The sequence below is a fragment of the Telmatherina bonti genome (assembly GCF_933228915.1).
Source record: "Telmatherina bonti genome assembly, chromosome: 16".
Taxonomy (NCBI): domain Eukaryota; kingdom Metazoa; phylum Chordata; class Actinopteri; order Atheriniformes; family Telmatherinidae; genus Telmatherina; species Telmatherina bonti.
This window is the reverse complement of record NC_136614.1, coordinates 8,833,269-8,853,662: the sequence shown is the minus strand read 5'-3', so window position 1 is coordinate 8,853,662 and position 20,394 is coordinate 8,833,269. Positions and strand designations below refer to the sequence as shown.

Below are 20,394 nucleotides of genomic sequence, written 5' to 3'. Positions count from 1 at the left end.
ACAAACACTTCTTCTGCTGCTGCTGTTTCTTCTTCTGCTGCTGCCGCGGCGCTTCTGGGTTTATTCGCTGCTTTAGCGCCACCTGGAAAAAAGTTAAAGACAGCAGTAGAAGTGGATAACAAAAGTTTGTTTAGCAATTACAGTATTCATAAATTGTTTGATGATTTTATATTTATTTCGCAACTTGACGTTAATAAAGTACAAGTTTTCCTCTTACAAAGTCGGCTTTATTTTCTTCTTCTATTGTTGAAATTCACTTGTGTCTTGGGTTTTTAGTATTTAATCTTTAATTCTGAAAGGTTGAGATGATGCAGAAAATTCACTTATGTGAAGAACCGAAAGACATTATTATTCTATTTCCTTTCATTTTTATTTTACGTCAGATAAAATGAACTCAACACATTTCATGTTTTGGTTTTATTTCCACTTCAGTTTTTTATATTTATCCATTTTTAGCAAACATCTCAGACCAGCAACACATTCCAGAAAAAGTTGTTCATTGTTCATTTCTCATTTTGTAATGTTTCTATTACTCCCCACATTTACAAAACGTATGGACCAAATGCAGAAAAAAAGGTGCTGAAGCGTTTTAAGTGTTAATATGTCACATTCTTCCTCCCAACACTGTTTGGGTTCTTTCTAAATTCTCCAGTAATCTCTCCATGGGAACAGGTCGGGATTGCAGGCATACTGGTACTCATATCCTCTTCTTCCTCAGCAGTGTTTTTATGAAGCAAAATGTGGTTCTTTGTGGTCTCATTGGACCCACCTGACAACGATGTGGCCTTTCTGTATCCAACCTGCAAATCCCTGATTCTACCACTGGTTTTTAGACTTCTTGTAAATAACAGTGTTTCTTATATCTTTACACATTTCTTTAAAAAAAACAAAAAAATTAAAAAAAAACCCGACAGATCTGGAATAACTTTAAAAATTATGTGTAAAAATAGACATTATTAATAAATTCAACTCAGAAAATCTTCAGATTTTACATGTGGAGATTTGCTTTGTATCCAAATTAAAGGCGTCTGATTTGCTTCCATCTGAAGGGTTCACTTTCATGCAGAACATCAGATCTTCATCTCTGAAAGCAGAGAGACTAAAGAGGAATATGTTCCAGTCCACATGGATGTCCTCCCAACATTACCATCTCCAGTCTGGGTCTGTTTACAGGGAACAGAGGAGCATGACGCCATAAACCCGCCAGAAATCCAGAGAAGGGAGGAAGAGGAGGAGGGGGAGGAAGAGGAGGAGGGCTGGGTGGAGGTCAGGGGGATAAAGAATAAAAAGCTGGAGGAGGGGAATGGTGAGGAGAGAGTGGGAATAAAAGCTGGAGGAGGGACCTAAAGAGATGGATGAGGGGGAGGAGTGAAAGGGGGACTCGCAGGGAGGAGGGGGAGACAGACAGACAGGGTGGTGAGGAGGAGGAGGAGGAGGAAGAAGAGGACGACGCACAGACAGACAAACAGACAGAGGACCAGTGTCCCGGTGGATCCGCCGCCTCTCAGCTGCTGCTGCCGGATCACGAGCAGCTCACCCGGAGCCATGGCGGACCAGAACCCCCAGTCCAAGGCCTGCACCGGCTCCAGCCTCCTGCAGCCGGTCAGCGAGATCATCAACCTGCCGCTGGACCAGGTAGGCTCCCCGGCGCATCTCTGCCTGCATCAGCCCGGGGCCGAGCCTCGCAGCCCGGCAGCGGCCGCGCAGGAGCTCCGGGGCGGGGACCGGCTCTCTGGTCCGCGGCAGGGAGGGAGGCCGCGCGCGGAATCCAGATCCGTGATGTTACGATGTTTTCTAATGACAAACAAAAAAAAAAAGTGAGCGTGCATGTGCGTCTGTGGATGTGCGCGCGCGCGGCGGAGAAGACGTGGGTCTTTGTGGCGCTTCTTTAGGGGCGATGATGGAATAAACATCAGATTTTACACAAATTCCTCCTCCAGGAGGAAGAGGAGGAGGAGGAAGAGCTCAGCAATGATCCGATCATCTCTTATCTTCCACCTGATAACAGAAACACAAAGTAAAGATTAAAGGGCTAGGACCCTCCAGAGGGTCCCAATCTGAGGGCCCCAGTCTGTGGGTCCCAGCTCCTTCAGACGGTCCAAGTCTGAGGGTCCCAGTCCCTCCAGAGGGTCCCAATCTGAGGGTCCCGGCCCCTCCAGAGGGTCCCAGTCTGAGGGTCCCAGTCCCTCCAGAGGGTCCCAATCTGAGGGTCCCGGCCCCTCCAGAGGGTCCCAGTCTGAGGGTCCCGGCCCCTCCAGAGGGTCCCAGTCCCTCCGGAAGGTCCCAGTCTGTGGGTCCCGGCCCCTCCAGAGGGTCCCAGTCTGAGGGTCCCAGTCCCTCCAGAGGGTCCCAATCTGAGGGTCCCAGTCCCTCCGGAAGGTCCCAGTCTGTGGGTCCCGGCCCCTCCAGAGGGTCCCAGTCCCTCCGGAAGGTCCCAGTCTGTGGGTCCCAGCTCCTTCAGACGGTCCCAGTCTGAGGGTCCCAGTCCCTCCAGAGGGTCCCAATCTGAGGACCCCAGTCTGAGGGTCCCAGTCTGAGGGTCCCGGCCCCTCCAGAGGGTCCCAGTCTGAGGGTCCCAGCTCCTTTAGAGGGTCCCAGTCTGAGGGTCCCAGCTCCTTCAGACGGTCCCAGTCTGAGGGTCCCAGTCCCTCCAGAGGGTCCCAATCTGAGGACCCCAGTCTGAGGGTCCCAGTCTGAGGGTCCCAGTCTGAGGGTCCCGGCCCCTCCAGAGGGTCCCAGTCTGAGGGTCCCAGCTCCTTCAGAGGGTCCCAGTCTGAGGGTCCCGGCCCCTCCAGAGGGTCCCAGTCTGAGGGTCCCAGTCCCTCCGGAGGGTCCCAGTCTGAGGGTCCCAGCTCCTTTAGGGGGTCCCAGTCTGAGGGCCCCGGCCCCTCCAGAGGGTCCCAATCTGAGGGTCCCGGCCCCTCCAGAGGGTCCCAGTCTGAGGGTCCCAGTCCCTCCAGAGGGTCCCAATCTGAGGGTCCCGGCCCCTCCAGAGGGTCCCAGTCTGAGGGTCCCGGCCCCTCCAGAGGGTCCCAGTCCCTCCGGAAGGTCCCAGTCTGTGGGTCCCGGCCCCTCCAGAGGGTCCCAGTCTGAGGGTCCCAGTCCCTCCAGAGGGTCCCAATCTGAGGGTCCCAGTCCCTCCGGAAGGTCCCAGTCTGTGGGTCCCGGCCCCTCCAGAGGGTCCCAGTCCCTCCGGAAGGTCCCAGTCTGTGGGTCCCGGCCCCTCCAGAGGGTCCCAGTCCCTCCGGAAGGTCCCAGTCTGTGGGTCCCAGCTCCTTCAGACGGTCCCAGTCTGAGGGTCCCAGTCCCTCCAGAGGGTCCCAATCTGAGGACCCCAGTCTGAGGGTCCCAGTCTGAGGGTCCCAGTCTGAGGGTCCCGGCCCCTCCAGAGGGTCCCAGTCTGAGGGTCCCAGCTCCTTCAGAGGGTCCCAGTCTGAGGGTCCCGGCCCCTCCAGAGGGTCCCAGTCTGAGGGTCCCAGTCCCTCCGGAGGGTCCCAGTCTGAGGGTCCCAGCTCCTTTAGGGGGTCCCAGTCTGAGGGCCCCGGCCCCTCCAGAGGGTCCCAGTCTGAGGGTCCCAGTCCCTCCGGAGGGTCCCAGTCTGCGGGTCCCAGCTCCTTTAGAGGGTCCCAGTCTGAGGGTCCCAGTCCCTCCGGAGGGTCCCAGTCTGCGGGTCCCAGCTCCTTTAGAGGGTCCCAGTCTGAGGGTCCCAGCTCCTTCAGAGGGTCCCAGTCTGAGGGTCCCAGCTCCTCTAGAGGGTCCCAGTCTGAGGGTCCCAGCTCCTTCAGAGGGTCCGAGTCTGAGGGTCCCAGTCTGAGGGTCCCCTCCAGAGGACCTGTGGGAGGAGGAAGAAACTCTTCAGAGTAAATCGTCCGTCTCAACCTGCAGCTTGGTGTGAAACTGAGTGACATATTTACAGATCAATAACTGATGATCAGATCAGTCGATGATTAATCAGGTTATTGATGAAGTCGTGCTGCTTTGTTGGCTCGAAGCCGTGAAACTAGCTGCATGTCAGGAAACTCACAAGTCGGTATGAAGAGGAGAAACTGTAAATGTTGTTATGAGAGACAGAGAAGCAACAAATCACAGGAACGCTGTTGATTATTGATGAAATTCTGATTGTCAGTAAGAAATATTGACTGAAGAAGAAAATATAGATTTAATAAAACTTTTTATTCACTAGAGCCTCCTGGACGGGGCGGCAACATGAGACATGAAGGAGACACCAAGAAACAACAATGCTAACATGTAGCATAGCAACATGCATAGCAACATGGGAGACACGCAGCTAAAAGACTCGACCAGCATCAGCATCCAAAACAAACACAGTTCAAACCCCAACATGAGGACATCAGAGTCCACTTTACGGCTTCTCATCATGTCTCCACACAAACCAGGTGGAAAGCAGAGACTCTGCTGGTTAGAGAGACGTCCTCGCGCTGGGACAGAAACTTTGGAAGACGTCTGTCTCATCACGGTGGGACAGAAACCACGATCACACATCACGTCTGATTTTACTGCTTTGTGGTGAAAAGTTTTCTCGCAGCTCTAAACTCTGCTGATGTGTCTCCTGTAACTCTGCCTTCCTTTGAACTAACTCATGAAGGTCCTGCTCGTTTCCATGGAGATGAAGGTCCTGCTCGTTTCCATGGAGACGAAGGGGGTTTATAGGACAGTATTCTCTCTTCTTCTCATGAACTATCTTGGTCCTTACGTCTTTCTGGACCCTCAGGGTGTTTCCGAGGTGAATGTGGGTCTAAACCTGGACTCTCCTGACTCTGACCACTGATAAAGGTGTCCATCATCATCATCATCATCATTAGCTCATGGCTTCCTGAGATATTTTCCTTCGTAACACCTCCATTAATCACCTGTAAACCTGCTAGGCTTCACCTTTAACCTTCTAGTTCTCCACGACTTTACTGCCTCCCGGACAAATGGCGGCACTTTCTCCTGGTTTTCCCTGAAACTCCTGGTTTTCCTCCAGTAGGAGAGAATTGTTTACATGTTCTACTGCGTTCTGGGTGAACTTCCTCTGACACAGGAACACACATCTTTATTCTGACGCTTCTGTATGAATCTCACATGTCTTAGGTCTCCGTAGAGACCAGAACAAACGGCGTGTTTGTTTTGGGTTTGTCGCTTCAACGTGGAGAAGAAATAAATGTTAGTTATGTGTGATGAGAGAGAAACAGGCAACATAAAGTCTGCGACAAACGTTTAAACTGGATCCACTTCAGGTTCCACCACCGGATCCAGTAAATTCCTCACAGGTGATCCACCTGCAGGGTGGCGATTACTGTGCTCTGATTGGCCAGGAGCCAGGCGGGAACCGGCTCGGCTCCGGTTCTGTTTGGGCTGGACTCCATGTGTCTGCGGTTTCTCCGCGGAGCGACGGCTGAGTAATCGCTCAGTTTACACAGCGTCCATTATTCATGACACGCACGGACGCTCCAATTACAGACGCATCCGATGCCCCTGAACGCAGCGCTGAGTCTGATGGAGAGCTTCTCACCTGCAGACCTCCTGATCCAGTTATTGATCCTGACGGTCTGGACGATCAGGTTCCTGCTGGTCCGGGCCAGCTGGTGGATCAGAGTCTTTAAGGGCTCTGAAATGAGATTAAATGGTTTCTGACGTGTAACTGAGAGCATCCTGGTGAAGCACTTTGGATGAGAGCTCTGTTCATGTTTCCAGTCAGAGGAAGCCTCCTCCTCTTCCTCCTCCCTGTCCTGACTTCAGTGTTCGGTCTGTAAGCTGATCAGTTCAGGCCTCCTCCTCCTCGTCTTCCTCACATACCTGATCTGTTCCCTCTGCAGGTGAACTTCGTGGTGTGCCAGCTCTGCGCTTTGATCTCGGCCTTCTGGTTCCGGATCTTCCTCCATCCCAGTAAAACCAGTCCCTTCATCAGGCATGTGGTGGCAACCGTACTGGGACTCTACTTCGCTATGTTCTGCTTCGGCTGGTAAGACTGAGGAAGACTCAGTAAAACTCGGGGAATATTTATTCTTCCCCTGAACCTCATGCATAGTGTCCACCACAGTGAACGCCTATGTAAGGGTCCTTTTCTGGATATGTAGGGGGGAGGACGGTATATTTGGAAATTAGGTACACACACACATGTTCTATCTATCTATCTATCTATCTATCTATCTATCTATCTATCTATCTATCTATCTATCTATCTATCTTTCTATCTATCTATCTATCTATCTACCTACCTACCTACCTACCTACCTACCTATCTATCTGTACACATTTTATTGGCCATGTTTTCCTCAGTAAGCAGCATGGAAAGAAAATGATACAGCTACAGTTTTTATAGAATAGATTTATTCTGTAAATATGACCGAGTACTATTTTAGAAGTGTTTTTATAGAATAACAAAAGTTAGAATGAAATCAAAAGTTCAGGATTAGGATTTGGATCACAACACTGAAACTTTCCTCATCGAAGTCTTTAATGTAAAGACAGCAGCAGCACTGGTTTGGTTCTTTTTGGTTTCAGTTCTGCTGTCGTTGGCCAGAACATCATGTTAGACTGCTAAACTGGATGGAAATACCCAGTCCAGTTCTGAACTGGTCTGAATCCTATTTTAAAGACAAGAAGTACTACGATCAGTTTGTAACTACAGAGAAGTGTGGAGTTCCCCAAGGCTCTAGGGTCGGCCCCCTGTTGTTGAGCATCTACATGCTCCCACCAGCTCTGCTCATGGAAACAAACCAAATATCTGATCATAATTTACGCTGATGACACTTAAGTCTTTATTACTGTCTCACCAGGTTTCAGTTTGTGCCTCAGTCAAATGTTTCAGAATTCTCTTCTGCTAAATAAATAAAAATCTGAAAGGAAAGTGTTTGGAGCCAGATTTGAGTGTCCAGCTCCAGTCAGTGAAGGTAAAATTAACGGATCGGCATCAGTTTGGATTTGACTACATTTTAACATTCACTTTAAAGCAGGAACCAAATCAGCCTTTTACCACCAAGCTAGAATAACAGAACTAACGGCTCAGGACGATTTAGAAAAACTTCAGCTTCTGTTTTCGGTCATCTTGCTGTTTGTTGTGGAGTTATGGTACTTCTGAGATAATCTGGGTCCAGTTTACTTTCCATACCAAGACTTCAGACAAAACATTTAGTTTTTCTACTCCTCATATCTGGAACAACCTACCAGAAAACCTGAAGTCTGATCCAAACCTGGGTCCTCGCACTAATTCCAGTCAACTTTATTTAAGGTAGTTTTTTTTTCTAATATATTTTCTTGCATGTGTACAATAACGATGATGATGGTGTTTTATAATATGCACCTCGTTCTATATACTCTGTTGTCAGTTTCTCACCATGTTAGCTTGTTCTGCTTCTATTTCCTTACTTTTATTCTTCCTAATTGGGCTGCACGGTGGCACAGTGGTTAGCACTGTGGCCTCACAGCAAGAAGGTCACTGGTTCGATCTGGCGAGGTTTGGTCAGTGGCCTTTCTGTGTGGAGTTTGCATGTTCTCCCAGTGTATGCATCAGTTCTCTCCAGGTATTCTGGCTTCCTCCCACCATCCAAAGACATGCATGTTAGGTTAATTGGTTACTCTAAATTGTCCCTAGGAGTGAGTGGTTGTTTGTCTCTCTGTGGCCCTGCGATGGACCAGCGAGCTTTCCAGGGTGTACCCTGCCTTTTGCCAAAAGACTGCTGGGATAGGCTCCAGCTTCCCTGCAACTCTTTATTGGATTAAGTGGTTAGGAAAATGAATGAATGAATATTCTTCCTAATTGTACTTTTAATATTCCTTTTGCACTTTGATCTCATGCTTTTAATGTCGTATGTAAAGCACTTTGAGTTCCTTGTACATGAAACGTGACGTCCAAGCAAACTTGCCTTACCTTCACCGTGTAGGACACTATTTGTTTCTGTAATGTTCTGCAGGTACGCGCTTCACTTCCTGGTTCAGAGCGGACTCACCTACGGCATCATGATCCTGACCGGCGTGGAGCACATGCACAAGTGAGCATCAGTTTTTACAGAGCAGTGTGGAGTGTGAAGGTGTTACGCCGGCTGTGTTTGCAGGATCCGAAGGATGCACGACAACTGTCAGAGGTCCTGAAAGAAACTTCAGCTAGATTCTTTAAAACTGATTATTTTACCTCTCATGTCCTCTCAGGGGGCATTTAGATGAACAGCTAAGGCATTAGAATGCTAGAACATGCTGGGATAGGTTGTAAAACACAAAAAACAGTGATAAATACGTTCAGAGGATCTCTAGTTTGACTCCAAGTGTGAGAAAATTTAAAAACAAAGTCCCACAAAGAAAGGTTGAAGAGATTTCCAGAACTCTCTCTCTACAGACAACAAACTGGAGGAGTTCAACTGTGTAAAGGACAGGAAAGCTGGACACCATGGTCTCTGATCCCTCAGACAGACCTGCATCCAGAGCCGCCATCATCCCCAGCTGATAGAATCACACAAACAAAGATTACCATGGAAACCATACCAAGCTCTACTGTACAGAGTTGCTTTCAAAAACATAACTCTGAGTCAATTTCTCTGGACTCTCAGGGACATCTGGGGAAGACCAGAAACCCTGGACCGTGGTCAAACCAGTCAGAATTTCAGATCTATGATGGAAGAAATGGTACAAAGAAGAAAATAAGCTGCCAGACTGGTGTCAAGCCCAAAAGACCAGTTCTGTGATGGTACAGGGTCGGATCCATCTGAGTTTTTCCACATCTGCCTTCCTGAGACTGAACTAAGTGAACATGAAAATGCAACATTTTGCTCAAAGCGTAAAATCCCAAACAAGTCCAGATGGACAAGATTTAATGAATTCTAACTGGAAACTTTTTTACCACACCATGATGAGAATCTCCCGTTCCACCTCATCATGATGAGAATCTCCCGTTCCACCTCATCCCAAAGCTGCTCTGCTGGATGTAGATCTGGTGACTGTGGAGCCGTTGGAGGACAGTGAACTCATCGTCATGGTGGAGATGATGTAAGCTTTGTGACATGGTGCATCATCCTGCTGGAAGTTTCCATCAGAAGATGCTCCACTGTGCTCAGAAAGGGATGGACATGGTCAGCAGCAGGACTCAGGTAGGCTGTGGAGGTTAAACCATGTCATGTTGGTACTAAGGGGACCAAAGTGGGACCTGAAAACCTCCCCCCACCATTCAACCAGCAGCAGCCTGAAGCGTTGATCCTGACGGCAGGATGGATCCATGTTGTCATGATGTTTCCAGCAGATTCTGATCCTACCATGTGAATGTGGAGCTGAACTGGAGACTCATCAGACCAGCAACGTTTCTCCATCTTCTATTGTCCAGTTCTGGTGAGTCTGTGAGAATTGTAGCCTCAGTTTCCTGTTCTTACTGACAGGAGGGAACCCGCTGTGGTCTTCTGCTGCTGGAGACCATCTGCTTCCAGGCTGGACGTGTTGTGTGTTCAGAGATGATGTTCTGCATATCTTGGTTGGAATCCGTGCTGACTGGACTTCCTGTTGTCTTTCAGTCAACATCTCCAACCATTCTGTCCATTATCCTCTGACATCAACAGCTGGATGTTTTCTCTTCTTCAGACCTTCTCTGGAATCACTGGAGATGTTTGCATGAAAATCCCAGTAAATACTCAGACCAACAACTATTCAACGTTCAGAATCATTTCAGTCTCATTTCTTCCTCATTCTGATGCTCATTTTGAACCTCAGCAGGTCGTCTTCATCACGTCTACATGAATAGATGCTCCCATGTGATTGACTGATTAGATATTTGTGTTAACATCAGTTGAACATGTGGACGGTGAGTGTTTGTGATCATCTAAAGATGTTCAGATGCTACGAAAGCGATGCGTAAATGAGCTACTGGTGGAGTTAGGAATGTGGTTGACAGTGATGCTGATGATGGTTTTACTGTCATGTCTGTGGGTTGCTGCAGGTACTGCCTCGTGGTGGCGCTCAGCTATCTGAGTCTGTGTCAGATCACTCGGGTCTACGTCTTTGACTACGGCATGTACTCAGCCGACTTCACCGGGTAACACAGCTACCTGCACAGCTACACCTGATACGTGTTCACATCATGTTGGTGGAGTCTGACTCGCTGTTGCTCTTCTTTTTCCAGCCCCATGATGGTGATCACCCAGAAAATCACCAGCCTGGCGTTTGAAATCCATGACGGTAAGATGGGACTGAATGGTGGAGGGTTGGTGCTCACACTCCCATTTTACTTTATAAGTTGCTGTTTTTTCCGACAGGAATGGCTCGGAAAGAGGAGCACCTGACTGCAGGACAGAAGATTTTGGCCATTAGGTGAGTCTCAGTAAGTTCTAATTCAGCATCAGGAACCTGGTCTGAAGGTCCAGCAGAGGAACCAGTTTGCTTTTGTTCTTTAGGCGGATGCCCAGTCTGCTTGAGTACTTTAGCTACAACTGTAACTTCATGGGGATCCTGGCTGGACCCACCTGTTCCTACAATGATTACATCGCCTTCATCGAAGGAGACCCACGACGCCACAGAGACCAGAACACCGACGGGAAGTCGAAGAGCAAGACGACTCAGAGCGAACCATCACCAAACGTAGGTCACATGATCATTAAGATCAGTGTTTCTTAATCCTGGTCCTCCGGGTCCACTGCCCTGCATGTCTTAGTTCCTACCAACTCCAGAACACCTGATGCAGATTAACTTAACTACTTGCCAAATTCTATGACAACCTAGTAATGAGCCATTGATTTAAGTTAGGTGTGTTAAAGTAGCGTTACCTATAACACGTGCAGGGCAGTGAGCCCTGAGGACCAGGATTAAGAAACACTGATTTAGATGACTCTAATACTTTGTTACTTAGATCAAACTTGTTACAATTGAAGCATTCCTTTTGCTTACTGTGAACTTTATCAAATAGTTAAAAATATCAATCATTTAGCTTAGTAAGTAAATATTGGGTGCTTTGCATAAACTTTGGTTTTTACTCCCTGTGGAGTCTGTCTCAGGTTTTTGTTGAGAAATAAAACAGTGTAGGATCTGTTTAATTAACATGATGGAAGAATAAAATAAGAAATATTTAAATGAGCTATAGTTAGGGTATGAGATGAACATACTAGGTCATTAAGTGAGTTTGAAGTTAGCATAAAGCTTATGAGAGATGCTATAACTGCCCACTAGGGTGCACTGCAGACTGGTTAACATCTTCTCTGAATTTAGAAGGTAGGGAAGCTTAACCAGAACAAATGTGTGTCTCCTCAGATGGAAGTCGTCCGTAAAGTGGCCACCTCCTTCTTTTGCCTCCTAGTCTTCCTGTCGGTGTGTAAGGTTTTCCCCGTGGAGCGAAACATCGAGGACGACTTCATTGCCAACACACCCTTCTACGCGCAGGTGGTTTACCTGTATCTGTCCATGGTGACCACCAGACCCAAGTACTACTTTGTGTGGACACTTGGTGGGTGCCCGAAACCTCTGTCTTGTATGTTATTAAGACAACAGTTTGTTGATAGTTAGAAAATCTAACAAAAGTGTCACCTGAATGACAGCTGACGCCATCAACAATGCTGCCGGCTTCGGCTTCAACGGCTACGACATTGACGGTTCTCCTCGATGGGACCTCATCTCCAATCTGAGGATCCTCAACATAGAGGTGAGCATTGTATCTAACATTTATACCATGAGTGTAACATCTGAAGAGCAGTCAGTCTGATCAGTCTGTGTTCTCTAGTTTGCCACCAGTTTCAAAGTTTTCCTGGACAACTGGAACATCCAGACGGCACACTGGCTTAAAAGGTCCGTCTGAAAATTTCATCCAGTTTGAGTGTTAGCTTGTGCCATGCAGCCTGCTTTATAGAGTATAAAACATGTTTCTGTTTGACTTCTGACCTTTGATAAACAGGGTGTGTTATGAGCGATGTCCCTACCACCCAACAGCCGCCACCTTCATCCTGTCAGCCATGTGGCACGGAGCCTACCCAGGATACTACCTTACATTCCTCACCGGAATCGTCATCACGCTAGCTGCTAGAGCGGTGAGATGCCACTGCTAGCTGTTAGCTTAGCTAACTAACAGCTACACATTTATATATACACACCTTTCTGCTATGACATCACAGCTACTGACTGGTAAAGTGAAAAAATTCGGTCGTATGTCGTATTACAACCTGCTGGTGAGGGCAGCGTGATGCTTTGCACAACGTTCTGCTGGGAAACCTCTGATCCTGTCACCCATATAAACATAATGATTTTTGGCATGTGGAGTGCGGAAGAAGAAGCAGAAGCACTTTGCCGTTGTGACTTTTGGTCTTTTAATATGAGGTCTTCAGACTTTTCCATCAGTTCTTTTTTTGATCTACCTTCCCTTTCTTCATTTTTACCAATACTTGTGTGAACAACTCATTTTGAGCCTTCTGATCATTGAGATTTTCAATAATCCTAAACTCTTTTTGAGTGTCTAACAAAAACTTTGTATCTGCTACAGACCAGAACTGATTATATCACATAAAACCCACTCGGTTGAAGTGCGCATAGAGACGACATAATTCACAAGAATGAGCAGAACATCAGAATGAGTGTATACATGGTCAAATTTTTCTGTTTATCCGATTGTGAAAAGATTTGAACCAGCACCCTCAAATGGATCAGATTAAAAGTGTTCCATGTAAATGTAGCTTGTGTGCCAAGGGTGCAGTAAGTTATATTGATTGTACAACTAACTGTCATCAACGGGAGAATAACACAGTATTTTCATTCACCTAAACGCCATCATTGCTGCTTATCAAAGGAGAAACATCACAAAACCCTGATAACTTTATCGATCCCTCTACAGTCACAGTTTTATCATAACAATATTTTGTACCATAAAACCCATTTGTAGCTAACAAATGTTTTACACTAAACAAGGATAGATGGAAGCAGCTGAAAATATCGATCAATAATCAGTCAGTCCGATCAGTGTAGCACTTAAACCTGCTGCCAACGTCATGGTGCCAGATACCACTGATCAGGACCGTCTTGGACAAAGAAGGACAAAGCTACTGACCATAAGGCAGTGGTCGTAAGGGTATAGCTGATCGGTGTCTGGTATTGATCAAAAGTTCTGTGCTAAATTATACTAAATTATAACTGCTGACAGTAACAGCAGTGCTTTTTCCTCACAGGTCAGACACAACGTTCGGCCATATTTCCTACAGTCCACCACCCACAAACTGGTCTATGATGTCATCACGTGGGCAGCCACTCAGATTGCCATCTGCTACACGGTGATCCCTTTCGTCCTGTTGTCTGTAGGTCCGTCATTAAAGTTTTACAGGTCAGTATGTTCGTTGGGTTCATTTTCTGTCAGTCAGGTTGAACATTGGCTCATTTAGACTGAATTCAGGCTGTGTAAAACCGAAGTAATTAACCCTTAAACGCGACTACATTCTCAGCATCTCTGAGCAATATCTGTTATGTTGTCAGCAATTTTTCAGGAATGGTAATGTGTAACTGTGGGGGTAAATGAGATGGATAACCTATCCTTTAGGTCATGGCTGTTCAATGTTGGTCCTTGAGTGCTGATGTCCTGCAGGTTTTTGATGTATCCCAGCTCACATTAATTGGATCCAACAGCCAATGAAGTTTTGCACAGTGATGGATTAATTTGAATCCTGTATGTTGGAACAGGGATACATTACAATTCTGCAAGGGAAACTTGCAGGATTGTGGCCCTAGAGGACCAGAGCTGGACACCCCGGCTTTAGGTGATCAATGGAAGCTTTTCAGATATTTACATCTCGTCCAGCAGGTTTACTAGCAAAATGTCGGGTTTATGGAGAGACTCTATATGATAAATCCACAATAAATCATCCATGATAACAGCATTAGTTAACACTTTTTCATTACTAAAACAGATCATTATAATCTAACAGATCTCTGTTTTGATCTGGAGATTATTATGAAAGCACTTTCTGTCAAACTATCCACCAATCGGAGAACTTAAATTTACAGTAACATCCAATCAGGAGCAGCTAAAGATCAACATGTGACAAAAAAGAAGAAAAATATTGGTCCTCTATGGCTGGAATAAAGCAAAGAAGACGGTGGCACCAAACATGAGTTGAATTGGAATTGGTTTAATGAAGATAGTAGGAAACTAGTAGCACAAGTAACTGTAAATAGTCACAAAAAATTGGTCACCGTTCGTGTGTGTATTGTTAAAGTACTGTAAGTAAAAAATTTGGTTTGCTGTTTTGGTTGGGTTTTTGTCATTTTAATGGCATAATCTGAAAACTGAGTCTGTCCTGAAAATATTTATGTCTTTATGTTTTCTCTTCATAAGAGTTAAGGGCCTACCTGTATTTTTACAGAAGTTTAAAGACATTTGTTGTTGAGGCGACTCAGTCATTATTCAGCTGATAGACCAATTCATTTCTGTTTTCTTTAGGTCTTGGTGCTTCAGCCTCCACATTGGCTGTGTTCTCATTGCTGTGATGTTACCTGTCAAACCAAGACATCTGCGCCTCAAAGATCAACAGAAGACCTGCCAACAGGGTCAAGTCCAGAGCCCTCCAGACGCTACAGGCTGTACCTTCAGTCAGAAGGAAAAAACCACATGAGACAAGACAAAGAATAATCGTTTACGTCACATTTCCATGGAGTCAAACAGGCCCAGGGACCTTGTTGCTGGACTGGGTTCGGATCCATACCCAAAACTGTATTATTTGGATTCAGGGGAGATGTACATGAAAGCAGGCCATGGGTTGTATTATCATTTTGAGGAAGTACGACTGCCAGAACTGTCAGCTGGAAGGTTGAGACAAACCATCAGCATTGGAGGACATAAATATATGATGTGATTTTATATGGAGCAGCTGTGTGTGATCTGCTATGGTGTTAAAGCGATTCTTTCATGTCACAAAACCTGCTGACAGGGAGGAAGTATGTGAATGAATGAAGTCTCAAATCTACTGTGATACAACAAACAACTACATAAATGTAAATGAGTTGGATGAATAATCACAACATCATAGTGTTAAAAGAAAAAGGTAGTTTTGGAAAAAGTGCCAATAATCATTTCACTCAGTCGCCTTAGTTGTTTGGATTTACATGAAAAAGGAAAAGTGTTAACTATCTCGATGTGTTTACATTTGTAGATGTCAGTTTTGGTTGAAATTATTGATGTCATTTCTGCCCAACTGGAGAGAAAAACTTTAAGACACGTGCTGAAACTAAACTCTTCAGCTGTGAACTGAAATTTTCAGATCACATTTCTCCCTTGTGAAAGAAAGTTTCTTAAAGTTTAATTTTCACTCAGTCGATGGTTTAGTTTTGAAGTGAAGTAGTGAAAGCAGACGACAATTAAACTACCTGCATGAAGGTGAGACAGATGAAAGAGGTCAAAATGTTTAACAGTGGATATCACAACGATTCTCAGCAACTTAATTTAAATTAGTTAATTCTTTCCATGGTTACTGTTATTTCTGTTTCTATTTTACATAATGAAATATTATTTTTTACATGTTTAATTAAAATCACATATACATACGATCTAACAGTAGTTCCTGAGACAGTCACGGGAAGATTATCAGTTGTAACAAAAAGAAAATCTGTTGCTGTTATTCAACACATCCACCATCTCGCGCAACTTTTGTAATACAAAATGTAGTAAAAATCAATCAAGTGATTTTTATTTTCAGACTCTTTCTTGCTATTCTGACAGTTGTCTGAATTAAAATATATCTGTCTAATTGGAGATTTTCTTGCCAATAGTCTACAAGGTATTGAAGCAAAGAAAGAAGCCCCACGAACAGTTGACGTTATGTTAGCTAATGGTTTGGTTTAGATTGAAAAAGTTGTTGTGGGTTCGCAAACAGTTTCTCTGGGAAACTTGAACAGTCAAAAAGTTTGATTAATTTGATCAAAGTTTCAGTTCGGTTAACAGTGATTGTGATCAAACAAAAAAAAAAAAAAAATCACATGGATTCATTTTTAATGCAGGTTAGCTAGCAGGATGGCTTAGCTTCGTGGGTTAGCTAACATGATGACTCAGCTCAACGGATTATTTAAAAGGAAAGACTTAGCTCTGCAAGTTAGCTACTGGGAGGCATTAGCTAATGTGAAGGCCTGGTTGGGTTAGCTATCAAGAAGTTTCAGTCCTGAAGATGAGCTAACAGGAATATTCAGCTCAGCAGGTTATCTTACAGGAATCGGCAGCCCTAAATCTGATTTTTAGACCAGCTCAAGTTTTGGTTTTATTTAAACAGCTTAACACAGCTCTGTGGCTCAGTGTTTTACCTCTCATCAGTAACTGCCATGTTTTGTCTTTTTAAATAAAGATGTATGTTTTACTGTTTGCAGTCTGGTGTTATTTTTGTGACACCTGTTTGGAATAAGAGATTACAAATGACACAATAATAGACAACCAACCAGGACCAAGGTACGTTTTATCAGTCTGTTTCCTGGATGTAAAAGGCTGCGTACTTAGGTAAACCAGACAATCCTTCTCCTTACATATAAAGCCCTCCACAACCAGGCACCACTATATATCAAAGACCTCATAGTTCCTTATATACCAAGCAGAGTACTTCGTTCGCAGACTGCAGGCTTACTTGTGGTTCCTAGAGTCTCAAAGAGCCGAGCAGGAGGCAGAGCCTTTGGTTATCAGGCCCCTCTCTTATGGAATAAGCTCCCACTTAGTGTTAGGGAAGCAGACACCCTCCCCACCTTTAAGACTAGGCTGAAGACTTAACTTTTTGATAAGTCCTATAGCTAGGGATGATTAGCATCCCTCAGTTATGCTGCTATAAGTTTAGACTGCTGAGGGACATTTCCTGATACACTGAGCTTCTTTCACTTTATCTCTCACTTTTAGCTTTTGAAAGGAATCATAAGACAGAATTATTTCCTTTTTTTCACAAATGATGCATTAGTGTTTCTTTTCAGCCTTGTCCTGTCTGGCTGTTTTGTGATTTGACAATTGATCATCCCGTTTTTTAATCTTCAGTTTAAGTAATGTGACCAGCAGAAGACAAACTAACAGCCATGTTCAGTTATTTGTACCAAAAGAGCTGGTCCCAATAGGTGGAGTTGATGGACTAATATTCACTGTGGACTTTATCAAGACTTGACTTAGAGACAATTCACTGCACTTTAAACCCCATAAACTGATACGGAGCAGATTTCCTGCTAATACTCTGCAATCTTGATAAGTTGTTATCAGATAAACTGACATGAGCAAATGTTGTACTGGAAACAACAAAACAGATATTTTAAGTAACCAGTGTTTTGGCTTGTGACCTGATGTATCATTTTGTTTTGTTTTATTATTTTCTTTATTTTGTGTGTAAAATATTATTACTACTATGTTGAAACTCAAGACAAAGGTTTGAATAATACCAGATGTTGATGAAAAGGAGGTATGATGCAGCAATAAACCCATCCACTGACAGTGTCAGCGGCAGTTTTTATCTTATATAAAATAATCCCACCAGTGACTGGAAAAACTGGGCCATAGATTGTGTATGTATTGACAAGAAATAATGGTATTCCCATTGTTCGCAGTCAAAAAACGTATGCAGTGATGTTGGGAAATTACAAAACCCAAAATCCAACCTAACAAAGAAATAACTTCTTACTCAGTGTTTAAACACTTGGAACCTTTTATCAAAACTTGACATTGCTGAAGTACAAAGATGCTACAGTAAGGGGTAGCCAGAACAATAGACCTTTTTGTACTTGCATCATTCACACATGCTTGCAAACTACCCAAGAAAGTTTATTTGCATTATATTTTCACATTGAACATGGATTATTTTTCAAATTCCAGCAAAATGGCTTACACTGAAGTAGATTTGAAGAAAATTACTAGAAATTGCCAAAGGTTATTTTAATCTGGCCAAAAAGCCGTCTGAAATATTTTTAATTGCAATTTAATCGGGGGACAGATCCGACATCGACTGTCTACAAGTGAATTTTAAAGATCCTTCTTGGGTATTTTGGACTGAATGAGGACAATGTCCAAACTGTGCCCAATTTCACATTTCTACAAATATACCCCTATTTATCAGACAATGACCATTTCATTGAAACCTTGAAGCTTTCAACAGTTTTAAACATATTTCTGTGTGGGATGTCAGAGACCTACAGTTCTATAGAAGGCTTGGCTTTTTCTGATGTCAGCAAACCAAAAGTATATTTCCATTCCTCTATTGTGGAAAATATTTATTTATTTGTTGTGTTCTGCTCATGGAACATCAGACACAAAATGGCTGAGAGTGGACTTGTAAAAACAGAAAATCAGCCCTGTCCTTTAGGCCAAAACTGGCCCATTTAACCTCGACAGACTGGCTATCTGGCTTACCGGGCATTTTCCTGCGGGCCTGGTGTGTTTCTTGGGTCAGGAGTGTATTTATGGGTCTCACTGCTTCATGAAACTCAGCAGATGGCCGACGTTTCTTCACATGAAACTGATGAAAACTTATTCCCCATTTACATTGTTTTTCTCCTCTTCAACTGGCACAGTCAAATGCGCTGACTGGCATTTATATCATTTTCCTGCCAAAGATGACTCTCTGTGAAGATTTCCATGGACATTCAAGTTTTCTGATTTCTTTGGGTAGTTTATGGGCATGTGCGAGTGAATTACGTAAATTGTATATAGGTTCTTTACATGATCTTCCTGACCACAAAGAATGTGTAAAAAACAACACTGGAGAGCCCCGGTAATCTGATTTCAATGGCAGCTGACAGGAGGAAGATTGTAGATAACCTGGATACTTGAAGATACTCTCTAAGATCTACGAGGATATGGTACATACTAAAAATATCAATTAGACCAATTAACACAAAGAGGCTTGAGACTAGATGCTACAGCAGGGATCCTTGTTCCAGTGTCGTGCAAGATTTTAGAAGTTACCCTGTTGCAAAGCACCTAATTCAGAATCAAATTTGTGCAATTACATATTTATTTGAGCCATTTTAGCCTTGGCTAGTAATGTCTGCTTGAAGGCAGCAATTTGAACAGATGGTTTAGGTGAGATTTGTCTTTTAAATTGTTTTACATTTTAATTTAGTTGTGGGTGCTCAGCTCTGGTCCTCGAGGGTCACAATCATGTAGGTTTTTCATGTATCCCTGTTCCAACACACCTGACTCAAACTAATCAGTTATTTTGCAGAATTTCATTGGTTGTTGAATCCATTTAATTAAAGACAGGTGTGTTGGAATACGATATATCTAAAACTTGAGAACCGACTTCTCAGGGGGCACCCCTGAGAAATCGTATGATTAATATTGTGTCAATTCTATAGACATTTAACAGATACTTTTATCCAAAGCAACTTACATACACATCAGGGGGCAACTTGGAGTTCAGCATCTTGCCCAAGGACACTTCAGCTCATAGTCAGGGGAAGGGTGGAATTGATCTTCCAACTTTCCAGGTGAAAGATGACTGCTCTTCCTCCTGAGCTAGAGCTGCAGTTAATACTGAGAGAAATGTCTATTACCCAGAACCAAGGCCAGATTATCCAATGGCCATTTTGGGCACAGGCCCAGGGGCCCACGTCCACTTGGGGCCCATGTGGGGCCCACGCAGGGCAGATACCAGCAGTGTGGACATGAAACAACATGTACATCAAAGCCAGATAGTCACACCACAGTGTCTAGTGTATTGCTAACATCTAAGAGATGTTAGAAATACCGTTTCACAATGTATCATTTACAATTTTTACAATGTTGCGGTGGGGTAAGGGGCCCCTGGAATACTCTGAGCCCAGGGGTCTGTGCACTTTTAATCCAGCCCTGCCCAGAACTGAGCATTTTTACACTTTACATGGATATTATACTAAGTAAGTAAGTAAGTAAATTTTATTTATATAGCACCTTTCACAGACAGAAGTCACAAAGTGCTTCACAAAAAAGCAAAATACAAAAATAAAATACATATAAAAAGATACAACAAAAACACTGTATATAAAAATAGACACAGAAACTACTGGTCATAACACCCCTAATCTACACAGCTGGGTATGCCTGCCGAAACAAGAAGGTTTTAAGATTGCACTTAAACACATCAACAGACTCAAGCGAATGTAGGGAGGATGGAAGATCATTCCAGAGCCTCGGCGCAACAACCTGAAAAGATCGGTCCTCTCGGGTCCTAAAATGAGAACGAGGGACCATGAGTAAGTTTTGATCCAACGATCTCAACCTCCGCATGGGGGTATATGGACACAACTAACTTCTTTTCTGCCTGCTTTTCGGTCAAAAGCATAGACTGTATGAAAAAGATGGGCGGTTTCTGAAGAGCTGAATTAAAGCTCGGTGGGCGGTTCCTACCATCACCATCTTGGCAGGGGCAAGCGTGTCGTCTCTCCCGGAAAATACAAATATGGGCAAAGAAGTGGAGCTGAGAGGGGGGCTGTGAGCGTCATTGTGGATGATTGACATCAAGC

At 44.4% G+C, this 20,394-nt stretch overlaps 1 protein-coding gene across 1 annotated transcript; it reads left to right on the top strand.

Moving 5' to 3' along the window:
* The first annotated feature begins 1,524 nt into the window (after positions 1 to 1,524).
* Positions 1,525 to 16,150, top strand: mboat2b (membrane bound O-acyltransferase domain containing 2b). The gene is made up of 13 exons (XM_079255846.1): positions 1,525 to 1,635; positions 5,820 to 5,965; positions 7,917 to 7,994; positions 9,920 to 10,015; positions 10,103 to 10,158; positions 10,236 to 10,290; positions 10,374 to 10,557; positions 11,224 to 11,416; positions 11,508 to 11,611; positions 11,690 to 11,754; positions 11,861 to 11,993; positions 13,122 to 13,273; positions 14,387 to 16,150. Exons 1-13 carry the CDS (start codon positions 1,546 to 1,548, stop codon positions 14,556 to 14,558), a joined length of 1,524 nt encoding a protein of 507 aa, XP_079111972.1. The 5' UTR covers positions 1,525 to 1,545; the 3' UTR covers positions 14,559 to 16,150.
* Positions 16,151 to 20,394: the final 4,244 nt, after the last annotated feature.